This window comes from Chiloscyllium plagiosum, chromosome 37, assembly GCF_004010195.1.
Source record: "Chiloscyllium plagiosum isolate BGI_BamShark_2017 chromosome 37, ASM401019v2, whole genome shotgun sequence".
Classification (NCBI taxonomy): domain Eukaryota; kingdom Metazoa; phylum Chordata; class Chondrichthyes; order Orectolobiformes; family Hemiscylliidae; genus Chiloscyllium; species Chiloscyllium plagiosum.
The window spans coordinates 8,804,304-8,823,071 of record NC_057746.1 but is presented as its reverse complement, the minus strand read 5'-3'; the positions used below and the strand labels follow the sequence as shown (position 1 = coordinate 8,823,071).

General features: G+C 41.8%; 1 protein-coding gene across 1 annotated transcript in view; it reads right to left on the bottom strand.

The window, feature by feature from the left end:
* LOC122541280 (complement C4-like) overlaps positions 1-18,768 on the bottom strand; it is a 65,125-nt gene that overhangs the window by 2,041 nt on the left and 44,316 nt on the right. Inside the window, exons 9-11 of the mRNA XM_043677904.1 lie at positions 18,061-18,150; positions 15,865-15,957; positions 2,799-2,885 (exon numbers count right to left, since the gene is read on the bottom strand). Of these exons, the coding sequence (XP_043533839.1) occupies positions 2,799-2,885; positions 15,865-15,957; positions 18,061-18,150 (270 nt within the window). The remainder of the gene's footprint in view (positions 1-2,798; positions 2,886-15,864; positions 15,958-18,060; positions 18,151-18,768) is intronic.

Sequence of the window (18,768 nt, the reverse complement as noted above, 5' to 3'; positions counted from 1 at the left end):
GTTTAATTGGAAGCACACTAGCTTTCGGAGCGATGCTCCTTCATCAGGTGGTAGTGGAGGGCTCGATCGTAACACAGAATTTATAGCAAAAATTTACAGTGTGATGTAACTGAAATTATACATTGAAAAATTGATTGTCTGTTAAGCCTTTCATCTGTTAGAATACAGTGATAGTTTCACTTCTTTCATGTGTAAATCACAAAACCGTTTTTTTTAAAATGTTACATTCTCGGGTTAGCTGTTAACAATGGTGATAGCTAGACAATGTGTTGAAGGTGTTAGCCCTGTGTTCTCTGTCTATGTCATGATGTTTAGATTGATTTTAATCTAAAAAGTGAGATAATGGAGTTTTACATAAATTCATGGAGTTTTTGAGCTCAGAGTTCTACATGCAGTTTTTGAGCAAAGTACAATGTGTTACATCACACTGTAAATTTTTGCTATAAATTCTGTGTTACAATCGAGCCCTCCACTATCACCTGATGAAGGAGCGTCGCTCCGAAAGCTAGTGCTTCCAATTAAACCTGTTGGACTATAACCTGGTGTTGTGTGACTTTTAACTTTGTTCTTGAATGAGGTAGTATGGAAGTTATTTACCTTAGTGTTACAATGTATGCCTGGGATCATGTTACCGGGCTCCAGTAACAGATAATGGCAGTGCATTGTGATAGGTCAGTGACATCACTGGGAGACAAGTTACTGCTGAAGATGTTGTAATATAATAGGTTCAGTGTGATGGAGGGAACCAGTGTGGCAGACGATGATTAGTTCAATAGGTCAAAGCAAGCCAGCATGATTAGCATAGCCAATGTTATCTGATAAGCACAGGAACAACGATTGTAGAAATTGGAGGAAATTAAAGAGCTTGCGAGGAGTCAGGGAAGACATTTTGCAGGATTAAAGTTTAAGTTCATGAAGGATTTTCTGTGATTCCTGGTAATTTTTTATGGAACGTTAGGTGATTCTTCCACAGCAATAGCAGTGTTAATGCTCAGTGTGATGGTGTCACCACCATTAAACTTTAAAACACCCGTAGAGGCCTCAAGCTTTTTTTTTCAGTGCTTTCTAACAAAACTTAGATGACTAGTCATATTGGAGAGCTAATTTTCAAAATTCACATTGAATGGATATTATACAATAACTCTCATTATACACAATAACATCTGTGATGCAAGAACATATTATTAAATCGACAAAATTATAACTCAAGAAAATCAGAATCAGCAGAAAATTGATACTCAGTAAGCTGCAGGAGCTGTGAGCTGCCATGTGTCTTAGTCCTGAAAGTAATATCTTAAAGGAAGTGTTGAGTGAGGTATTTGTCAGTGGTTTACATTTTCTCAGACTCCCCTGATTAAGGGGCTCCTCTAGTACTTTGGAAGATAGCAGAGGTAGTGCAGAGAAAAAAATGTGAGAAAACTTAGGCTGGTCAGCTTAGTTTATGTCATAGGCAATATGAAAGAAGCTATTATTAAATAAACAATACCAGAGCACTTGGATAAGCTGAAGGCAATCAGGCAGATTCAGAAAGGGCTACCATGGTGGATCAATCTTGTGAACTGCACTGAGGAGGTGGAGGTGCTGGTGTTGGACTGGGATGGACAAAGTTAAAAATCGCACCACATCAGGTTATAGTCCAGCAGGTTTATCTCCAAATAAACCTGTTGGGCTTTAACCTGGTGTGATGTGATGTTTAACTTCACTGATGAGCAAACATATACTGTAGACAATGGTAAATTGGTAGACATAATATTCTTAAACTTTCAAAACCATTTGGATTGGGGAAAGTGTGATTTCATCAGTTTTGACAGGAACAATTAAAAATACATCATATTATCCACATGGCTATTGACTGCAGAGGTCTAAACGCACAGGTATACAGTTTCCCTCATGCACGTATTGCACATGGTTAGTACACAGGTTTAACAGATATTTAGCAAAGTTAATAGAATTCTGTCTTTTTTTTGCACATGGACATGAATACAAAAGTTCTGCTTCATTTCTATGGGGCAGTGGTTCGGCCATGTCTGGAGTACTGCACAGAGTAAAGGTCTCTTCTTTAAAGAAGCATGCAAATTTACTGGAGGCACATAACTTCATAGAGATGTACAGCACGGAAATAGACCCTTCGGTCCAACTCGTCCATGCCGACCAAACATCCCAACCCATTCTAGTCCCTCCTGACAGCACTCAGCTGATATCCCTCCAAAACCTTCCTATTCACATATCCATCCAAATGCCTTTTAAATATTGCAATTGGACCAGCCTCCACCACTTCCTCTGGCACCCTCTGCATGAAAAAGATTCCCCCCCCTTCGGTCTCTTTCCACATGAAAGAAGATGTACTAGACTAAGATCTATAATGGGCATGATCTGTTATGAGCTAAGGCTGGGCAGTCTCGGCTTCATTCTGCTAAAATTCAGAACAACAAGGGACAACCCAATTGAAACTTAAGGAGTCTTAACAAGCTTGATGTGGAAAGAGGTTTCCCATTATGGGAGAACAGAAAACTCAGGTTAACTCTTCAAAATCAGGAGTAGTCCATTTAGAACAAAAAAATGATGATATTTCCTCACTCTGAAAGAGTCATGAGTCTTCAGGTCCCTCTTCATGAAAAGATGAGTGCCGAGAAGTTCATGAATATTTTAGCAATATTTAGGGAGAAAATTTCTTGAAAAATTATTAGGGCTGATTAAAATATTGATTTGAAATTGCAATTAAATGACTAATGCTCATTAAACATCTGTTTCACAGAAGCATTCAGTTCAAAAAGAAGACAATTTTCAAAAAGACTTACGGCCCATTTTCAGAATTCTAGTAATCGACACCTGGTAGTTTTCAAAATATCCGGTGGTAGTAATATTGTCAACTCTGATTCTATAAGCTGCAAAGTAAATTTGTAGATAAAAATATTTCAGCTGGCATCACCAGTGACTTTCTATGAAGGCTGCTGTGACATTCCTTGTCCACACTACAACAAGTGAGTCAAGAAATGCCCAATTTTGTTTGAAGAATATGAGAATCATACAACCATATAATTCTTATAAGACCGAGTATGTGCTAACTTTCTGAATGGCTATTTCAACTCTGTACAAAATCTGCAAACTTCTCTTCAAAAACCTTTATACACTTCCATTAACATACTGTACAATTCATCTTGAAAATCTTAGGTAAATATCAGGGAGTAGCGTAGCCTGTCGGGATATGTGAGTACAGAGTATAAATGACTTACTTCCAGGTTGGGCTTTGTTCAGCTCCTTGAGGCAGTCAGACAGGTCACAAGGTTTTTTTTTGGGTGGTTGCTTTATCCGAAACACTACTCGGACAATGTCTCCCACCCATTCTCCTCCTCTAATCAAAAATAAGTTCTGTGCATCGGTTGGTAAGCTGATGTGTTTTCTTTCATGTTTCATTTTTTCATCTGTCTGTTTGTGAATTTAGAATAGTGGGAATGGGGATTAGGGCAGTTGAATGTTCCTCCTACAGTATGTGGGAGCTTCCTGCTGACTTCATCTGTGGGAAGCGCACCCAACTCCAGCTCCTCGAGAATCCTGTTAGGGAAGTGGAGCTAGAGCTGGATGAACTTTGGATCATTCGGGAGGTGGAGAGGGTTATTGAGAGGAGTTACAGGGAGGGAGTTACTCCACAGCCACGTGAAAAAGGTAGATGGGTTACCGTCAGGGGACAGAAAGGGAACCGGCAGGCAGTGCAGGGAACCCCTGTGGGATTCCCCTCAACAACAAATGTACTGTTTTGGATACTGTTGGGAGGGATGACCTACCAGGGGTAAGCAATGGGGCACAGATCTCTGACACAGAGTCTGTCCCTGTTGCTCAGAAACGAAAGGGGAAGAGGAGCACAGCATTAGTGATTGGGGACTCCATAGTTAGGGGAACAGATAGGAGGTTCTGTGGGAACGAGAGACACTCACGGTTGGTGTGTTGCTTCCCAGGTGCTAGGGTTTGTGATGTCTCTGATTGTGTTTTTAGGATCCTTGAGGGGGAGGGGAAGCAGCCCAAAGTCGTGGTCCACATAGGCACCAACGACATAGCTAGGAAGAGAGATGGGAATTTTAGGGAGAAATTCAGGGAGCTACGGTGAAAGCTTAGAGCGAGGACAAACAGAGTTGTTATCTCTAGTTTTTGCCTGTGATACATACTAGTGAAGCAAGGAACTGGGAGAACTGAGAGCTGAACATGTGGTTGTAGGGATGGTGCAGGATGGAGGGTTTTGGATTCTTGGATAATTGGAACTCTTTCTGGGGAAGGTGGGACCTCTACAAACAGGATGGTCTTCACCTGAACCAGAACGGTGCCAATATCCTGGAGGGTCTAAATTGATGCAGCAGGAGGATGGGAACCTGAATTGTAGTTCCAGTGTACAGGAAGTTGAGGGTAGTGAGGTCAGGGATAGGTTTACAAGGTTGCGAAAGGGCACCGGCAATCAGGATGTTGGTTTGAAATGTGTGTACTTCAATGCCAGAAGCATCCGGAATAAGGTGGGTGAACGTGCAGCATGGGTTGGTACCTGGGATTTCGATGTTGTGGCCATTTCAGAGACATGACTAGAGGAGGGACAGGAATAGTTGTTGCAGGTTCCGGGATTTAGATGTTTCAGCGATAATAGAGATGATGGTAAAGGAGGAGGGGGGTGGGGGGGAATGGCATTGTTAATCAAGGGGAGTATTACAGCAGCTGAGATAACGTTTGAGGACTCATCCACTAGGTATTTTGGGCTGAGATGAGAAACAGGAAAGGAGAGGTCACCCTGTTGGGAGTTTTCTATCGACATCTGAATTGTTCTAGGGATGTAGAGGAAAGGATAGCAAAGATGATTCCCAATAGAAGCAAAAGTAACAGGGTAGTTGTTATGGGGGAACTTTAACTTCCCCAATATTGACTGGGAATACTATAGTTCAAGTAGTTTATTGATTAGATTCCCTACAGTGTGGAAACAGGCGCTTCGGCCCAACTAGTCCACACTGACCTTCCAAAGAGTAACCCACCCAGACCCATTTCCCTCTGACTAATGCATCTAACACTATGGACAATTTAGCGTGGCCAATCTACCTGACCTGCACATCTTTGGACTGTGGGATGAAACCGTAGCACCTGGAGGAAACCCACGCAGACACGGGGAGAATGTGCAAACTCCTTCACAGACAGTCACCCAAGGCTGGAGTCAAACCCGGGTCCCTGGCATTGTGAGGCAGTAGTGCTAACCACTGAGTCACCCCACTGCCAGTTTAAGTGGGTCAATTTTTGTTCAATGTGTGCAGGATGGTTTTCTGACACAGTATGTAGACAGGCCAACAAAAGGAGATGCCATATTGGATTTGGTACTGGGGAATGAACCCAGCCAGGTGTGAGATTTGGAGGTAGGTGAGCACGCTGGCGATACTGACCACAGTTCGGTTATGTTTACAATAGCATTGGGCAGGGATAGGTATAAACCACAGGGAAAGAGGTATAACTGGGGGAAAGACAATTATGATGCGATTAAGCAAGATTTAGGATGCATAGGATGGGGAAGGAAACTGTATGGGATGGATAAACTTGAAACATGGAATTTATTCAAGGAACAGCTACTGCGGGTCCTTGATAAGTATATACTTATCAGGCATGGAGGTAGTTGTCGAGAGAGGGAGCCATGGTTTACTAAAGAGGTTGACGCTCTTGTCAAGAGGAAGAGGAAGGCTTATTTGAGGATGAAGCATGAAGGGTCAGTTAGGGGGCTTGAGAGTTATAAGTTAGTCAGAAATGATCGAAGGAGAGGGCTAAGAAGAGCCAGGAGGGGACATGAGAAGTTGTTGGTGGATAGGATCAAGGAAAATCCTAAGGCCTTCTATTGCTACATCAGGAATAAAAGAATGACTAGAGTAAGATTGGGACCATTCAAAGATAGTAGTGGAAAAATGTGTGTGGAAACTGAGGACACAGGGGAAGCGCTAAATGAATACTGTTTGTCAGTATTGCAAAAGGGCAATGTTGGTGAGAATACGGAGATAAAGGCTACAAGATTAGATGGGATTGTGCTCGACAAAGAGGAGGGTTTAGCAATTTTGTAAGATCTGAAAATAGATAAGACCCCAGGGCTGGGTGGGATTTATCCTTGGATTCTCTGGAAAGCCAGGGAGGAGATTGCAGAGCCTTTGGCTTTGATCTTTATGTCATCGTCGACAGGATTAGTGCTGAAAGGCTGTAGGATAGCAAATGTTGTTCCCTTGTTTAAGAAGGGGAATCGGGACAACTCTGGTAATTATAGGCCAGTGAGCCTTACTTTGGTGTGGGTAAGGCGTTGGAAAAGGTTATTAGAGACAGGATTTACAATCATCTAGAAAGGAATCATTTGATTAGGGATAGTCAACACGGTTTTATGAAGGGTAGGTCGTGCCTCACTAACCTTATTGATTTCTTTGAGAAGTTGACAAAACAGGTGGATGAAGGTAAAACAGTTGATGTGGTGTATAAGGACTTAAGTAAGGCATTTGATAAGGTTCCACCACATGGTAGGCCATTGCACAAAATACAGAGTTTTGGGATTGAAGGCAATATAACACTTTGGATCAGAAATTGGTTGACTGAAAGAAGACAGAGGTTGGTGGTTAATGGGAAATGTTTAACCTGGAACTCAGTTACCAGTGGTGTGCCGCAAGGATCAGTTTCAGTCCACTGTTGTTTGTCATTTTTATAAATGATCTGGCTGTGGGTGTAGAAGGATGGGTCAGTAAATTTGTGGATGACACAAAGGTACACACAGTTGTGGATAATGCCAAAGGATGTTGTGGTTTACACAGGGACATAGATTAAAATGCAGAGCTGGGCTGAGAATTGACAAATGGAGTTTAATGAGGAAAAGTGTGAGATAGTTCACTTTGGAAGAAGTAACAGGAATGCAGAGTACTGGGCTAATGGTAAAATTAGATTAGATTAGATTAGATACAGTGTGGAAGTGGTAGTGTAGATGAATAGAGAGATCTCAGTGTCCAGGTGCATAAGTCCCTGAAAGTTGCTACTCAAGTTGATAGGGTTGTTCAGAAGGAATATGGTGTGTTGGCATCTATTGGTAGGGGGATTGAGTTTCAGAGCCACGAGGTCATGCTTTAGCTGTATAAGACACTGGTAAGGCCACACCTGGAGTATTGTGTACAGTTATAGGGAGGAAGTGGAAGCTTTGGAAAGGTTTCAGAGGAGATTTACTAGGGTGTTACCTGGTATGGAAGGGAGGTCTTATGAGGAAAGGCTGAGGGAACTGAGGCTGTTTTTGTTGGCGAGAAGAAGGTTGAGAGGTGACTTAATCGAGACATTTAAGATAATTAGAAGGTTCGATAGGGTGGACAGTGAGAGCCTTTTTCCTCAGATGGTGATGGCTAGCATGAGGGGACACAACTTTAAAAAAGGGTGATAGGTTTAAGACAGATATCAGGAGTAGTTTCTTTAGTCAGAGAGTAGTAGGGGTGTGGAATGGCCTGCCTGCAACAGTAAGGTAAAAACAATGACTGCAGATGCTGGGAACCAGATTCTGGATCAGTGGTGCTGGAAGAGCACAGCAGTTCATGCAGCATCGGAGGACAGGCAAAATCGACGTTTCGAGCAAAAGCCGATTTTGCCTGTCCTCGGATGCTGCCTGAATTGCTGTGCTCTTCCAGCACCACTGCCTGCAACAGTAGTAGACTCTGCGATGTTAAGGGCATTTAAAAGGGCACTGGACATACACATGGTTAATAATAGAGCAGTGAAGGTTAGATGGGCATCATATTAATTTCACAGGTTGACGCAACATCAAGGGTCGAGGGGCCTGTACTGCGCTGTAACGTTCTATATTCTATATTCTAAATTTGTTTCTACCAGATTCTGAGACAGCACATATTAAAAATTACCAACTCCCCAAGTGAAAATCTTCATGATTCCAGTATTTTGTTTTCCATGTACTCAAATCTGTTTCCCAAAATTCATGGTAAATTCAGTATGTGCATCAATCGCAACCCCACTAACTCTGTCCAGATATCTAATAATGTGAAAGTAACTCTAAAATCTTATTTAAACTTTCCTCAAGCATGGCACACAGAAATGAATCTAATACTCCAGTTGAGGCTATACCAATTTTTCATAGAGATTTTAGAAAACAGCCTTCCATTTGAAATCTATGTCTTCGTCAATAAAACGCAGGATACTGAATGCTTCATTGCACATTCCACAAATCTATTGAACCACCTTCAGTGTCTTATACACACATACCTCCAGGTCATCATGCTCTTGTAACCCCTTTAGAATTGCATCAGCTCTTTTTTTTAACTTTATCCTCCATTATTTCTTCAAAAATGCAACATCTCACACATCACTGTATTAATTTCATCTGCCACCTGCCTGCCAATTGATTCAACCACTGTGGATCCTTTTCAAGATCAGGTCTCCAAGCCACCTTTCATCTCAATTATTGACATGAAGTCATGTGCCATAAAAGGGTTAAGTCTTTAATATGTAAATCAGGTAGAACAAGGGAGCTGATGCCATCCTCCTGAAGAAATCCACTGCAAACATTTATCTCGTTGCAACAGTCCAATTAACATTTTGTTTACAATCTCAGGCATTTTTCTGCATGTTTCTACTGTTCCCTTTGTCCATAAACTGCAATTTTTCACAGTTCTAATGTATTATATCCATTTAGAAAGTCCAATGTGCAGCATCAGTAACATTGCCCATTAATCCACTTTGTGATCGTCTGTAAATCTCCAGCAATTATTTACACCTTTGATAGCTCTATGTTGAATTCACTTAATTAACGTGCACTTTCCCTATTGGTTAGTAATGTTTTCCTAAATCATTATTTACAGAAGTTCGCCCACTACTAAAGCTAGCTGTTCTGAAAGTACCTGTATTTTTCTAGTGTCACAACCAAATCTAAAAAGTCTTGAAAAATTACGGTCGGTGGGTCCGTACTTTCAACTCTCACTTCCCTCGGTACACTGGCAACATTACCTGTGTTTCTGGTGTCTGCTCAACTGTGGGCGGCACGGTGGCACAGTGGTTAGCACTGCTGCCTCGCAGCGCCAGAGACCAGGGTTCAATTCCCGCCTCAGGCGACTGACTGTGTGGAGTTTGCACGTTCTCCCCGTGTCTGCGTGGGTTTCCTCCGGGTGCTCCGGTTTCCTCCCACAGTCCAAAGATGTGCAGGTCAGGTGAATTGGCCATGCTAAATTGCCTGTAGTGTTAGGTAAGGGATAAATGTAGGGGTCTGGGTGGGTTGCGCTTCGGCGGGGCGGTGTGGACTTGTTGGGCCGAAGGGCCTGTTTCCACACTGTAAGTAATCTAATCTAATCTAATCTAAAAGCCCAGACTGTCTTTTGAGTATCATCTCCTTTAAAATGTACAACCTTTAGAGAGTCTGAATTAGTTTTCTTTTCACGATGGGCTGGCATGATTTTCTGTATTGATAAGCACTGACACAAGCCAGTCATTTTCTAAATCAACTATTTCCATTAACTTCAAAAGTCTTTTCTCTGCATCGTACTCACTATTCTACTAATTTAGTCGTCCTTTTGATATTGATGTGCTTGCAGATGACTGTAGGATTCCATTTTAGCTGTGAGTTCCTTTTCTAATGACAACTTTTATTTTCCTCTTCATTTTTGCCATCAACCTTTTATCTTGCCTTGCTCTCAGTTTGATCTTTCACAGTACATCACACTTCAGTCCTTTTTTTTTGTTCATTATAGTCTCTACATTACATTTTCCAGGGAGATTAGATTACTTACAGTGTGGAAACAGGCCCTTCGGCCCAACAAGTCCACACCGACCCTCCGAACAGCAACCCACCCAGACCCATTCCCTTACGTTTACCCCTACACCTAACACTACGGGCAACTTAGCATGGCCAATTGATCTAACCTGCACATCTTTAGACTGTGGGAGGAAACCGGAGCACCCAGAGAAAACCCACGCACACACAGGGAGAATGTGCAAACTCCACACAGACAGTTGCCAGAGGCGGGATTTGAACCCGGGTCTCTGGCACTGTGAGGCAGCAGTGCTAGCCATCGTGCCACCCTGCTCTTTTCTTTCTACATCTCTGCTACTCTACAAAATGCATTTAATGTCGAGAGTGTGGTGCTGGAAAAGCACAGCAGGTCAGGCAGCATCCGAGAAGCAGGAGAATCGACATTTCGGATATCAGCCCTACAACATGAATGAGGCTGGAGATAAAGAACACCACAGCATGTTGAGGGCAAAATCAACTTTGTAAAAGGTCTGAGAACGAACCAGATATAAATGCATACTACACTTAGTATATAGTCCACCACCAGCCTCATTCCTGAGGAAGGGTTAATGCTCAAAACATCAATTCTCCTGCTCCTCGGATGCTGCCTGACCTGCTGTGCTTTTCCAGCACAACGCTCTCGACTCTGATCTCCAGTATCTGCAGTCCCCACTTTTTCCCTCCAAAATGCATTTCATGCATGATCACTTGTATAAGGTTATTTGATTTTTCAGATATTCTCTCTCAGCATTTGAGGCCAAGCTTTTGGAACAGTAACAATGTAATCCAATTAAAACTGTATTCTTATTCTTTTCAGTATTGTTTGTTCATTATCCTTTATTAAGACAACTTAATCCACGTAACGATCAATGCATTCCTGTATTTTCTTGTACAAACGTGATTTGTTCAGCATCTCAATGATCCATTTCCAATAAACAAGTCCCTACACTGTCGTTGAAATGGAAACATATTGCGATGGAAACTATCCGAAGCACACATTAAGGAAGCTTGCCCCTCTCTGCCATATGTGCTATAACCTCCCAGAATATATTTTAAATTAAACTTGCCTATTATTACTACTCAAATAATATTGCGTGGTTTTGTTTTAAATACAAGTTTGACCTTCTACCCACTGTTGGTGGACTATATATGCGGTGGGGTATGCATTTGCGTATGGTTCTTTTTCTTACAAAATTGATTTTGCCGCTCATCATGCTGCGGTGTTCTTTATCTCCAGCAGTATTTTGCCACCAATATCTACACCACTGCTCTTGCTGCTGTGCTGGCTTTCCAATTGCTCTTGAACATTGCCGCTGCTCAGTGGTTAGCACTACTGCTTCACAGCGCCAGGGACCCTGGTTTGATTCCAGCCTCGGGCGACTGTCTGTATGGAGTTGCACATTCTCCCTGAGTTTGTGTGAGTTTCATCCGGGTGCTCCAGTTTCCTCCCACTGTTGAAAGGTGTGCAGATTAAGTTGATTAGCCATGATAAAATTGCCTATATTGTCAAAGGATGTGCAGGCTAGGTGGATTAGCCATGGGAAATTCAGGGTTACAGGGATAAGACCATAAGACCATTAGAAACAGGAATGGAAATAAGACCATTCGGCCTATCGAACCCACTCCGCTATTCAATCATGGCTGATGGGCATTTCAACTCCACTTACCCACACTCTCCCTGTATCCCTTAATTCCTTGCGAGATTCAGAATTTATCAATCTCTGCCTTGAAGACATTTAACGTCCCGGCCTCCACTGTGCTCCATGGCAGTGAATTCCACAGGCCCAGCACTCTCTGGCTGAAGAAATATCTCCTCATTTCCATTCTAAATTGACCCCCTCCAATTCTAAGGCTGTGCCCACGAGTCCTAGTATCCCCACCTGGCGGAAACAATTTCCCAGCATCCACCCTTTCTAAGCCATGCATTATCTTGTAAGTTTCTATTAGATCTCCCCTCAATCTTCTAAACTCAAACAAATATAATCCCAGGATCCTCAGCCATTCGTCATATGTTAGGTCCACCATTTCAGGGATCATCTGTGTGAAAGGATTAGGGTAGGGGTGAGAGTCTGGGTGGAATGGTCTTTGGAGGGTCGGTTTGGACTCGATGGACTGAATGATCTGCTTCCACACTGCAGGGATTCCATAATTTTGTATCCATGGATGATTAATTTGCAGTGCTGCCTTCTATGGGACAGGTTTTGTTCAGACAAAATGTTTGCATTTGCCCATGGTCATGTGGCACCAGTCTTACTAATAAATTTGAAAATAATGAGTATTGATTCATATTACATTGGGTATTCTTACTTCTTCCTTTACTGGTAAACTGTTTAATAATTTACTGTATCTTGATCTTGCACTCTTTATCTCAATATATTTTGTGCATGTTGCAACAACCTCTGTCATTAACTGCTGTTCTCAGACTCTATGTAAGTTCGATTCTGCATTCCCCAACAGTCCCAGCGAATTGTCCAGCAAGGAATTCAGTTCCGCTCTCACTTTTACCAAAATATTGCAGCTTGTATAGATCAATTTTAGCCAAAAGTATTTCCAAATGTTCTGGGGAACAAAGATCTTTCCTCTGCACGATGCTTACGGCCACGTGCTCGTTCACTGCCCTATAATTATTGTGTAAGTTTCTCTTGATAAAGGTCTTGCATGGCAATCTGATAGCAATGGTAAGAGCACAAGGGATCCAAGGCAACTTGGCAAATGGATTAACAAATGGCTAGGAAGTAGCAGGCAATGGTTGAGAGGTGCTTTTCTGATTGGAATTCTTTGACCGTTTGGGTCCCACAGGCCTCTGCTGTTTACGAACAAAGTAAAAGATTTAGACATGAATGTAAGAGATTTAATGAAAAAGTTCTTAGAGGATGCAAATATTGGTGACATGGTAAACAGTGAGGAGGAAAGCCTTGGAATATAGGAGGAGGATATAAATGGGCAATGGTGTACATGATGAACAGTCAAAGGCTAGGAAGGTCAGAAAATCAGAAGAATCTTGGTCTTAATCTATACGAGTCCTTTAAGGTATCTGTTCCTTAAGGAGAGGTGGATAAATTGGTTCAGAATGCATTTTGTACACTCGCCTTTATTAGCCAATGTATAGAGTTTAACGACAGGGAGTACATTGGAAATGTGTAAAACGTTAGTTAGGCAGCCGCTAAAGTACTGTGTGCAGTTCTGGAATCTACATGAGAGAAGGGATGTGATTGCACTGGAGAGGTTGCAAAAGGAGAGTTTTCAGGATGTTGTTGAGGCTGGAGAGTCTCAGTTATGAAGAAGAATTGGACAAACTGGGATTGTTTCCCTTACAGCAGAGGAGATTGAGATTGATAATGTTGAGATGCACAAGATTTTGAGGTGGAGGTGCTGCTGTTGGACTGGGGTGGACAAAGTTAAAAATCACACAACATCAGGTTTATTTGTAACTACAAGCTCCTCCAAATCACATTTAAATCTTAAACATTAATTAGATTCCCCTGTGGTTTAAACTTTCTTGGCTACAGGTATTGCATTATCAACAAATTGTTAAACATTTTGTTTGAGCTATAAACCCAATGTCTCCATCGATTATTTGTAAAATCTGGTGTTCGTGAAACAGAATGTTAGGAACTGCTTGGGTGAATTTGGAGGGTCATTGAGCATTTTGATTTTACTGTGAAAAATGAATACAGGATAGGAAAGCCCATTTGATTTGGTTGGCTGGCCTCTGTGCGATAACACTTGGCCCTGGCATAAGGAAGGCAAATACAAAATAGAATTCTCAACTATCTGGATAACTTTTGATTCAAGTAATTTTCTAATTAAAGACGTCTTTGAACTTCCCTACATAAATGAGCTGTAAATACAGGCATCGACTGAGGTTTGGCCAGACTCAACAGAGGGAGCAATTACTCTGATCAATTTCAGTATTAAAGCTAGTTGAAGCTGAAAGTGCACTGTGGCTACTCCAATATACCTCACTGTTTCACTGCGATAGTGTGATGTTTTTACTCCAGTGTACCTCACTGTTCACAAGTGCATCAACTGGTACCAGCTCCTGCTCAATATATTAAACATGGACCTCAGCTGCCATTATTGAGAATCCTTCCTGCACCTGTAGTTCTCCAAGACACAATATACTGACTGGACTTCCCACATTGCACAGAAAGTACTCTTTGGAGATTAAAGCAGCATTTCTGTTGTTCTTTCTGTTAGGTAATGAACTTTCTATTGCCAATAAACTGCATTAGTTAAAACTGAATACATTTATTAAATATACCAACACTAATCAACTTTACTTAAAAATGAAATGTACCCACACTTCCTCTCTTGTAGTATCAAAAATATGCTAAACAAACCTCACTTTATGGCTTTTAAATGGAGAATGGTTTGGATTACCTGTTATTTAGAATAAGCACCAATAAAGACAAAACGTCAACAAAACAAAATGTATTCCGCTCCCAATAACTTGCTGCCTTTTCTGTAATTTCATGGCGTGACCTTTCTTTCCCCCATTCGGGTTCTCAGATTTAACAATTTCCAAGTGAAAAAGTATATTGTCAAGAATATTGCCATTTTATAGCAGTCGTTGGGGTGGATTTCCTGGGATGTTTGATGGCTATTTGCAACTGCTTTGGCCACTGGAGGTAATGCATCATGCATGCCAACTGGATTTATCTGGAATTCCAGATTTTCCTCATGGAGTGTTATTTTACCACTAGCTACAGAAGACAACTAAGAACAAGGAACAGACCCTTCGGCCCTTCCATGTAAAAACTGTCTTCACTTACAATATCCAGACCCCTCTTTACCCTGCCTATCATGTATTCATCCAGGTAGTTCTTGAATACTGTTGTATCTGCTTCCACCATCTCCTCTGACAATGTACTCCAGGCACTCATCACTCCTTGAGTGAAAGCCTTCCCTCACACATCACTTTTCAACGTTCCCCCCTCACACCTAGAATCAGTGTCCCCTCGTAGTTGACCTCTCCATTGTGGGAAAAGAAACCTGATATGTTTCACTCTCTCCATGGCATTCACAACCTTATAAACTCCTGTCAGGTCGTCCCTCAACTTCCTGCATTCCAATGAAAACAAACTCAGTCCATTCAACCTTTCTTCCCAGCTAAAATCCCCCATACCGGGAACACCATTTTCTGTATCCTCTGTAAACCTTTTCTGTACCCTCTTCAAAGCATCCACATCATGTGGTGACCAGAACTGTATGCAATATTTCAAGTGCGACTCAACTAAAGTTCGATAAAACTTCAGCAGAACGTGTCTATATTCAATGGTCCTTGCCATGGATCCTTTTTGCAACCTTATTTACCTGCACAGCCACCTTCAGTGATCTGTGGACCTGGACACCCAGAATCCTCTGCACATCAATACTCCTAACCATTCTGTCATTAACTGTCTAACTTCCAAAATGCATCCTCTCACATTTGTCTGTAAGATGAGCACACTAATCCTGAGCTCTGTCACATGACTCAACCACCTCCTCCCCACCAAGTCAGCCAATGTAACATTCCCTTTCCATGTCAACCTCCCTGTTGTTGAAACATAGCTCTGGACGATTTCAGAAAATTCAACCAATACTGTGGCCAATGCATGAGAATATCATCATGTGACTTCCTCCTCATTTACTGTCACGCATTCCGCCCAAATGCACCTTTGATATCAAACTAAATGTACACCAACCCATGGGAGAAAGAAAAAGATACTGCTGATTCATTGAATCCCGACAGTGTGGAAACAGGCCATTTGGCCCAACAAGTCCACACCAATTCTCAAAGAGTATCTCACCCTGACTCGCAATCCTATGGTATTACTTTACATTTCCCCTGAATAATGCCCCTAACCTACACATCCGTGAGCACTATGGGCAACTTAGCGTGGCCAATTCACCTAGCCTGCACATCTTTGGAATGTGGGAGGAAACCGGAGCACCCAGAGGAAACCCAAGCAGACACAGGGAGAATGTGCAAACCCCACATGGACAGTCACCTGAGGCTAAATCGAACCTGAGTCCTTGTCAGAACCTCACTGTCAGAAAGTTGAGCTTATCATTGTTCCTTTACTAGCAGGAGACAAGCGAGCTTTGTGATAAGCATTACATACCGTAATCCACAATTGGGCTGTAGCAGGCAAATTCTACCCGAGCTGATCCATTCACCTCAGTGGACAAGACGTGTTTAAGTTGAGGACAGGAACCTGTTATGCAGTGTGTTAAAGACAAACAATTTAACTCACAATGAATAACGTGACAATGCTTACAAACAGATGCACAAACGTTTCTAACAATCCAGACAGACGGACAGGCAGACCATTGTATGTTTCTTGGATGTAATAGATGAATGAAATGCTACAATTACTGAAAATATGATTCATTATGATAATAGTTGAAAAATTGAATAAGGTTCCAGTGTTGACGGATAGGTATTAACAGGTCGGTCAATTGATTGTTAGTGTGGTAGATTAGAAAGAACCAATACCGTAGAAACAGGCAGAAAAAGAGAGAGAGAGAAAAAAGGTGATAATTGGATAAATGCTAATAACTTTACACATAATCTAGTGTCATTTCTACGTATTTGGAAATATGAGAGATGGGCACAAATATTGATAAATTACTGATATTTCATTACTGTCAACTATATATCAGCCTGCAGCTCAGTGACTAGTTGTGTTCCGCAGGGATCTGTTCTCAGATCTCTACTCTTTCTTATTTTTATAATTGACTTGGATGAGGAAGTGGAAGGGTGGGTTAGTAAATTTTCCAATGACATGAAGGTTGGTGGAGTGGTGGATGGTGTGGAGGGCTGGTGTAGTTTGCAACTGGATGTTGACAGGATCCAGAACTGGGTGATAAGTGGCAGATGGAGTTCAACCTGGAAAAGTGTGAAGCGATTCACTTTGGAAGGTTGAATTCAAATGCAGAATACAGGGTTAAAGGCAGGATTCTTGGCTGTTTGGAGTAACAGAGGGACTTTGGGGTCTATATCCAAAGATCCTTCAAAGTTGGGACCCAAGTTGATAGGGTTGTTAAGAAGGCGAATGGTCTGTTGGTTTTCATTATCAGAGGGATAGAGTTTAAGAGCTGTGAGGTTATGATGCAGCTCTATAAAAGCCCTGGTTAGACGACACCTGGAATATTGTGTTCAATTCTGATCACCTTATTAAAGGAAGGATGTGCAAGCTTCAGATATGGTGCAGAGGAGATTAACCAGGAAGCTACCTGGACTGGAAGGCATGTCTAATGAAGAAAGGTTGAGGGAGCTGAGGCTTCTCTCCTTAGAGTGAAGAAGGGTGAGAGGCAACTTGACAGAGGTGTACAAGATGATGAGAGGCATCGATAGAGTGAATAGTCAGAGACATTTTCCCAGGGCAGAAATGGCTGTCACAAAGGGCATAATTTTAAGGTTTCGGTCAAAGGTTTAGGGGAGATGTCAGAGGTCAGTTCTTTACACAGAGAGAGGTGGGTGTGTGGAATGCACTGCCAATGGCGGTAGTAGAGTTGAGTGTAGTGCTGGAAGTTCCTGATGAAGGGCTTTTGCCCGAAGTGTTGATTTTCCTGCTCCTCGGATATGCCTAACCTGCTGTGCTTTTCTAGCACCACACTCTTGATTCTAATCTCCAGCATCTGCAGTCCTCACTTTCGCAACAGTGGTAGTAGGGACATTTAAGCGACCCTTGGACAGGCACATGGATGAGAGTAAAATGAATGGTCTGTGGTTAGTTTTGGGAGTAGGATAAAAGATCAACTCAAAATCAAGGGCTGAAGGGCTGCTGTACTGTTCTGTATTAAAAGAAAAAAAGACGTGAACTGTTCAAATTAACTGAATTTATACATTTCATTTCAAATTGATTCACTTCATTGTGTAAATATAATGAATTGTAATGTAGGAGACAATGGTCTTTTATTAAGATTTTGTCACCTGCATGCTACTACCTTACTACCAAACCCTAAGTGCAATTTTAAATATGCAAAGATAGAACATATGCATGTTTCTTCCTTATCAATTTATCAAACCGCACGACTCACCCATCTAGAATGCAGAATAATATAGTGTTAGTCATATCATCTGAGCTAACATTCTGAATCAACTTCATCGATGAACCTTTAATGGACTGAAGCTCCTGGCCCTTTAAGCACATGTGCCTGCACTGCAGGATTACTGCAAGGATACCTTTGAAGCAAATGTCAACTATATGGCCTTCATGGAATTCTCAAATAAAACACAGTCAGAGAAAAGGAAAGGATGATTTAATCTAATGAATAACTTATTGTCGCAGCCTAATATTGTGCATAGAACGTACCTTCAGCACAAACGCAAACTTCACTGTTGCAGATCTTGGAGATCATAGCATTCATTTCAGGAGCACTGTATGCCACAGTGCATTTTATACCTAAAGATCCAAAACATAATATTAGAGTTTGAGAGTCATACAGATGTACAGCATGGAAACCGACCCTTCGGTCCAACCTGTCCATGCCGACCAGTTAGTTTCACCTGCCAGCACCCGGCCCATATCCCTCCAAACCCTTCCTATTCATATTCCCATCCAAATGCCTCTTAAATGTTGCAATTGTACCAGCCTCCATCACTTCCTCGGGCAGCTCAAGATGGAGAGTTATACATTTCTTCCATCTATCAATGTAAACCGCCTATGTCAAGTGTAAAAATAACAAAACATGTTCAAACCAGAAAGAAAGTTAAAAACTTTAAGACAGAAATGAGATTGCACATACAGTGAGGCGGTCACAACCCAGGTGAAGAATGATCAAGCTGATAGGACATGGATAATCATGAGACACAGTAGAGACACATAGACACAGGCTATGCAGGAATCCTCTGTGGCCATCCCCTTTCCAGCAGATATCTGTTTTGCATTCTGCTGGTGGATATGGCTGTACAGAGAACATCAGCAGGAGCCTACCATATTGTACAATGAGTGAACAAGAGGGAAGAAGAGGAACATCAATATACAATGTTTCCATTGTGAAGGGAACAGATAGGCATTTCT